The following is a 7169-nucleotide window of genomic DNA, read 5'->3' as shown; positions in this document are numbered from 1 at the left end:
GTGTGGGCACAGGGTGAGGGTGTGTGAGCACAGGGTGAGGGTGTGTGGGCACAGGGTGAGGGTGTGTGGGCACAGGGTGAGGGTGTGTGGGCACAGGGTGAGGGTGTGTGGGCATGTGGTGAGGGTGTGTGGGCACAGGGTGAGGGTGTGTGGGCATGTGGTGAGGGTGTGAGCCATAATCATTTGCAGAGACTTTGCTTTGCCCTTCAAGTTATAAATGAAACATCCTCTACCAAAAAGCACTAGGAGCTAGAGGGATGACTCACAGGTTATCAACACTGTTCTTCTAGAGGACCTGATTTCGGTTCCCTGCACCACGTGGCAATTCTTGAGCATAACCCCAGTCCCAGGGATCACACACCCTCTCCTGACTTCTGCTCCGTCAGGGACATACTTGGTGCACAGATGTACATGCAGGCAAAACACTCACACACAGAAAATAATGGAAATTAAAAAATAAAAGCAATAGAGCCAGTGTGCACCTTTAATCCCAGCACTCAAGGTGGACACAGGGGTCTCTATGAGTTCTAGGCTAGTCAGGGCCATTTCAGATGAGACCCTGTCTCAAGAAACACGAAAAGCAACAGGAAGCTAGACATGGAGGAGACCGAGACAGGTGGTTGTGACTTCTAGAGCAGCTTGGGCTACATGACACGTTGCAGGACATCCTAGTCTATTTACTCTTGTCTTAAAAACCAACACAAAACAAAACAGGGTAGATAAGACACTTCTTTGAAGAAACTTCTTCAGTACTCACCAGAGCTCCTTTGGTTGACATAGTTAGATTTTTTAGTTCATTTATCCTATTCCTCCACTGACTTATAAGCTGTTGGACAGAGTTTAGCTGGAGAGAGAAAACAAAAATAACTCAAGACTGACTGTTTAAGCCCTGCTCCTGTTTGCCAGAGATCATCCAGGTCTAGTTGCCTCTCTGTTCTCTCACTCCCTGTATCTCATGGCTGATCACCTAGAAGTGCAGAGCTGGTGCTATCGGGACAGGAGGGAATTATGTGTAGTAGCTGTCTCTGAAACTGTAAACTAGCCTTCCTTCAGGCACCCAGCTTACTCACTGGCCCACTCACTCTGGTTTCTTCCGGATGTCTGCTCTGTGAGTGTTAATGTGTGGGGCAGAACTCTGTTTTCCTGGTCTCCATCATGGACTAGCACCAATGGAAGCAGTAATGTCTTTCAGATGGCAGAAGGTCTGAGTTGTAGGACTGGTTGGATAATTTATAAAATAATATCCCTTATCACAATAGCACAGTTTCAGAGGTTCGGTCCATTATCATCATGGCAGGAAGCATGGCAGCAGACAGGCAGAAACGGGGCTAGAGGAGGAGCTGAGAGTTCTACATCTCGATTTAAAGGCAGCCAGGAGAGGATTCCTTCCTGCAGGCAGCTAGGAAGAAGCTCTCTTCCATACTAGGTGGAGCCTGACACAGGAGACTTTCAAAGCCCAGTCCCTCTGTGACACTTTTCCTCCAACTAGGCCACACCTCCTAATGGCCATGCCCTATGGGTCAAGCATATTCAAGCCACCACTTTCACCAAACATGCCAAAACATAAGCAAGCCACTACAAACACAGGAAAGCAGTAACTGGCAGCCAATGCTGCTGAGGTAGAGGAATAGAAAACAAACTTACATAGCTCTGTAAGTTATTGCTGGTTAAGAAGTTATGGTATTCAAGCCTCAACTCCTCTGGTGAAATGTCTGTGAAACCTGAAGTGAGGAATCAGTTGGAATTTAAACAGTAAGTGATTCTGGTAGTAAAGCTAGAGTTTGAGACAAAATGTCATAATGCTGATTGTCAGAAATATTTCAAGATCAAGGAAAAAAAATCAAACCCTATATACACTAATGTTTAAATTAACTGGAAGAAAATATAGTTATTTCATCCTTGAATGACGAATTCTGTAAAGATAAAGAGTGAAAGGAAAGCAAGAGCTGATTAGACACATTCAAACCAATGCTGTTACATCTGCAATAAACAAATTGAAAAGGCAAACAAGAAACCAGGAAAACCACAACTGCATACACACGAGTAACATTTTTAATACAGAAACATTGTTTCTAAGTCAGTACAGAGACAGGCAAAGACAGAAAATACAAACAGCTCACTACAATTTCAGAAGGCGAGTAAATAAAGAAAACTTAAAAATTCAACTTAGTAATAAAATGCTTTCCTCACAGACTGGCAGACACTAAGAACAGATGATCACTGCCACTCAGGAGTGGTTTTGGATGCTGTTCTGAACACACTAAGGAATTTTCTGGGGCAAACAGTCCATAAACAAGCACAAGTGCTAAATGCTAAGACTCTAACCTACATTTCTAGGATTTAACTTCAGATACTTGTGTTATGCAAAAGGATGCTTATTCTAGTACTTTCATTGATAAATGTAGAATACTGGGGCTTAGGAATGTAGCTCTGTGGAGAATGTCTGCCTGGCATGCATGGGGTCTGGGGCCCTGATGAAAAAAAGCAAGCATGCAGAACAAAAGTACACTACTACTTTATATAGATAAAGACATATAAATGCATAAATAATGTGGTGCATGGATGTTCTGCCTGCATGAATGCATGTGCACCACATGTGTGCCTAGTGTCAGATCAATACCCTGTAAATGAAGTTACAGTCAGTTTTGAGCTGCCATATAGAAGCTAAAATTGATTACAGGTCATATGGAAGAACAGTTGGTGTTCTTAATATGCATATACTTTAAAGGAAATACCAAAAATGTCTCAGTTTATCTATACCACCAAGTGATTTTATTGTCTAAACCAATGACTCTACTTTTAGCACTGAGAACCCTAAGAAAGGCAATGTTCTTATTTTTGACACAGATGTCCTTGGAACCCTTGTACCATTTAGTTTACTCCAGTGCAAAAAGCACTCAGGAATCATACTGGATTTGTTTGTTTTTCTGTATCTATAGTATTAGCATCCTGCTTGTTCAAAACAGAACTCAACTTTGACTGATTCTGTGTCCACTGCCAATAGCTCTAAGTCGGTCATCAGCAATCACTTCCTAACTTGTCTCCCTGCCTCCTTGTCTTGTGCCCACTCCCAAAAGCTCATTCTCCCTCCTTCCTGCATCACTGAATCAGCTTTTTCTAGTCAGACCACATCCTTCTGCTGAAGCTCTTCAATAGCTGCACATCCAATGTAATGAGAGCCGACATCATATGACCCTTGGCTGCTGCTCTGGCTTTACCCTGTATCATTACTTTCTTTCTTCTGTTATTCAAGCTCATTGCTCTCACCGCAAGGCCTCTGCATCAGCTGTCAGACTGCTGGGAATGTTTCCTCCAAGCTTCTTATATCAGATGCTTTCCCTTCATTCAAGGCTTAGCTCTTAAAAGGGTCTCATAAGACTGTAACAACTCTGCCATGGAACTCACCCCAATCTCTACTCATTCAAGCTGTGACCAACTAGTTTCTTATCTAATCCCAGAATACAGAAAGTTGAATACGGAATTATTTGAATAGCTATTTTCTCAGGAAAAATAGTACTTAAAAGGATAGTATGTAATGGCTAATCTTGGCTGTCAATGGCACTCCCTTCTTGGGGAATAACCTCAGTGGAGGGGACTGCCTGTTAGACTGGCCTGTGAGCATGTCTGAGGGATGTTCTCTCAATTGCTAATTGATGTATGAGGGCTGGGGGCCCAGCTCACCATGGTTAAAACCATCCCTAGGCAGCTGGACCTGGGCTATGTGAGAAAGCTAGCTGAGCACACCTGGGGAAGTAGGCCAGCTAGCAGTGTTTCTCTGTTCTGCTTCAAGCTCTTCTTGCCTTTGGTTCCAGCATGGGCTTCCCTGAATGATCGGCCATTAGCCTGTAAGCTGAATAAACCCGGTCTTTGCCAAGTTGCTTCTGGGTCATGGTGTTTATCACAGCAACAGAAAAGCAAACTAGGACATGGTACAAAAGAAATATTCTAGCTACAGAGAAGTTTGGTTTTTTTGTTTGTTTTTTATTTTTTGAGACAGGGTTTCTATGTGTAGGCCTAGCTATCCTGGAACTAAGTCTGTAGGCCAGGCTGGCCTGGAACTCAACAGAAATTCACCTGCCTTTACCTCTAGAGTACTAGAGCGCTAGTTGTGCTCCAACATCACACAAAAGTTAGGTCTTTATAATGAAAATGTATCCACATACATTAGTGAACTTGTTAATGTTTGGCTTCTCAGCTAGCTTAGTTGGTTTTTCTAAATACTAGTTTTAACTGTGTGTGTGTGTGTGTGTTCTGGAGTACTGATGTCTGTAGAGGTCAGAATGCAGCTTTGGCTCCCTTGGAACTAGTTACAGCAAGTTGTGAGGCAGCCACTGTGAAGGCTGGAAGCTGAACCCACATACCCTGCAACAGCAGGACATGCTCTGAGTTGCTGAGTGGCTCTCACCAGCTCTGTCTGCCAGTTCCTGTCTGTGCTTCTCTATTTATCCTGCTATTGGCTGTTTACATCCCAAAGACTTGTCACTGGAAAAACAAGTCTCAATGGCTTTTTCAGATAAATGTGGCTAGAGAGTGGAAGGTTTTTATTTTGTTTGTTTTTTTTCAAGACAGGGTCTCACTCTGTAGACCAGGATGGCCTTTAACTACAGAAATCAGCCCACCTCTGCCTCCCTAGTGCTAGGATTAAAGGTGCATGCCACTATGCCCAGACAAGTGGGAGAGTTTTAAAGGCCAGTTTTAAAGCAGATATAAAAGCCAATGAACTTTTTGAGTAGTTAGATTACAATTCATCTGTCTGTTCATCTTGGGCTTAGAATGGATTTCAGCCAGCGAGATTCTGTAACAAGACACTTTGGTCTTGAACATGCCCTAGAGAACTTCCATACATGACACAGAGCCCTCTAGAATGCAAAAACAAAACCACAAACTAACCCTGAAGTCAACACATATTCATGCTATGACTAGTCTGTCTGTCTGTCTGTCTGTCTTTCTCTCTCTCTCTTTTTTTTTTTCGAGACACAGTTTCTCTGTTTAGCCCTGGCTGTCCTGGAACTCACTCTGTTGACCAGGCTGGCCTTGAACTCAGAAATCCGCCTGCCTCTGCCTCCCGAGTGCTGGGATTAAAGGCGTGGCCAACATGCCCAGCACCACCACTAGCCTTACTAGAAGAGATTTTTAAAGACTGGGAAGCTGTTGTCCTCATGTGACAGAAAGGGTTTCCATCATTCTACCCTTTCCCAGGGAATTTCAGTCTTACTATTGGCAGTAACCCTGTCATTCTCTGCCACAATCGCCCAGGTGACAGGTTTATCTCATTCACTGTTCTGTTCTCATTCAGAAAATATCTACCAAAGCCAAGTGTGAATAACCATAGAGCTGTTATTCTTTCCAATACCATCTGTTGATGACAAACGTCCCTTCGAGTGAGCACCACAGGGCAGAAGCACGGAGTATATGCACCCCTGCTTTGTCTGAGATAGTTTAAGTACAGAGTCAATGGCTAAGAGGCTGTAAAAATCAGAGGTTTTTATTTCATTAAGAACAGAGATAATTTTACCTCCTCGAGTTAGAATGATATTCCAAATCCTTCTTCCCATGATGACTATAGTCTACAAGCAGCTTGTTGCTGTTTCAGTTTATGCTAAATCCATCAGTTTTACTCAACAATACTTTTATACCAATACTACACATTTCAATCAAAATGGCCATTAGTGTCTTAGTATTATGAAAACATTTATGAATGTATCCAGTTCCTACAGATATCTCAGGGATAGGTTGCCAGATTTAACTCACAAAAACCCCCAGATATTTACATAAATTAAAATTTCAAATATAAAACAAATTTAAGTATGTCCCAGATATTATATAGGATATATATATTGAAAATATTTTCTTTTTAAGAAAGATTTATTTATTTTGTGTATGTGAGTACACCAGTGCTCTCTTCAGACACACCAGAAGAGGGCGTCAGATCTTGTTACGGATGGTTGTGAGCCACCATCTGGTTGCTGGGAATTGAACTCAGGACCCCTGGAAGAGCAGCTGGTGCTCTTAACCGCTGAGCCATCTCTCCTGCCCGAAAATACTACTTTCTTATCTGAAATTTAAATTTAACTGAATGTCCTATATTTTACATGATTACCCTATGAAGAACTCTCTATATTTCATATTTTGAAATGTAAACCAGAGATGTAAGACATTAGGCTTTAGGTCCATTTGTAAATTAAGATTTAACACTTGGCAGTACTTACGTACTAATATTTAAACCAATCTAGGGCTTACAAAGCTTACAGAAACTACCACTATCTTAAATGGTCTGTTTTCATGGTTTCTTGTTTTCTTTCCTCCAGGACACAAGGTTCCAGGAAGAACCCCAACCGCTCACGGTTTATGTGTCCCTCAAATGCAGATCAGGGTGAGGACAAATGAAAGTCAGTAAAGAGTTTTTACCTGAATAAGAGAGTGGTGGTGGTGAGCCAGAGGTGAGGGGTGAGGCCCAGCAGCGCTCCTGGAATCTGACCCTGACTTCAGGGCTGGGCTGGGCCACGCCTGCTGTCTCCTCAACAGGAGAGACTCAGGCTCTCCATGAGAGGCTTGGAAGAACTTGGCAGCCATAGGGATCATGGGAAAAACCAAATGGAAAGAAAGGAGTCTTCTAAAGAGATGCCATCCCTATGGCTCCTTGAGAGTTCCAACAGGCTTTATGAAGAAGCAGGATTCTTGGGAGGGAAGAGGAGGAAAGGTAAGGCAGCAGCGAGGGCTCTAATGGTGGGCAGCGTGGGACTCTCCTGGTCACAAGGTAGCACTGAGGGCGTCCTGAGGGTTTACAGAGGGAATCCATAAAGCAGAGCCTCTCCTTAGTTGACTGAATTAAAATTGTGGTAGGTCCTGATTTTACTATTCTTTCTTGAGAATAAATAATACAAACTAAAAGAAATACATTATGGCTCTCAGTCATAATGTAATTATGTAATTAGTAATTATGTAATTAGTCTCAATCATTTAGCTGGGATATTTGGGTACTTTAAAAAAGATCTAGCTGTGCCTAAGTTTGGAATAAATTTATTTAGCATGGCCTAGTTTTAGACAGTAGAAATTTTATATTTGAAAAACACACAGAAGTACAGGGTTGCGTCCATGGTCTAGTGGCAGGGCTCTTGCCCAGCGTGTCTGCTGGTCTGGGTCCATGGTCTAGTGGCAGGGCTCTTGCC

At 42.7% G+C, this 7169-nt stretch overlaps 1 protein-coding gene across 2 annotated transcripts in view; it reads right to left on the bottom strand.

Annotated features, from left to right (window-relative positions):
• Nucleotides 1-7169, bottom strand: part of Nup42 (nucleoporin 42) — an 18723-nt gene that overhangs the window by 6096 nt on the left and 5458 nt on the right. Inside the window, exons 1-3 of one of the 2 annotated variants that reach the window (XM_021162797.2) lie at nt 6409-6583; nt 1645-1721; nt 758-844 (exon numbers count right to left, since the gene is read on the bottom strand). In XM_021162797.2, the coding sequence (XP_021018456.1) occupies nt 758-778 (21 nt within the window). In that variant the 5' untranslated portion in view covers nt 779-844; nt 1645-1721; nt 6409-6583. Of the gene's footprint in view, nt 1-757; nt 845-1644; nt 1722-6408; nt 6584-7169 lie in introns of those variants that run through there. The other variant, XM_021162796.1, reaches the window with a different exon arrangement.

Source organism: Mus caroli, chromosome 5 (assembly GCF_900094665.2).
Source record: "Mus caroli chromosome 5, CAROLI_EIJ_v1.1, whole genome shotgun sequence".
Lineage (NCBI taxonomy): Eukaryota > Metazoa > Chordata > Mammalia > Rodentia > Muridae > Mus > Mus caroli.
The sequence above is the reverse complement of the archived record's forward strand: the minus strand, read 5'-3'. Positions and strand labels throughout refer to the sequence as shown.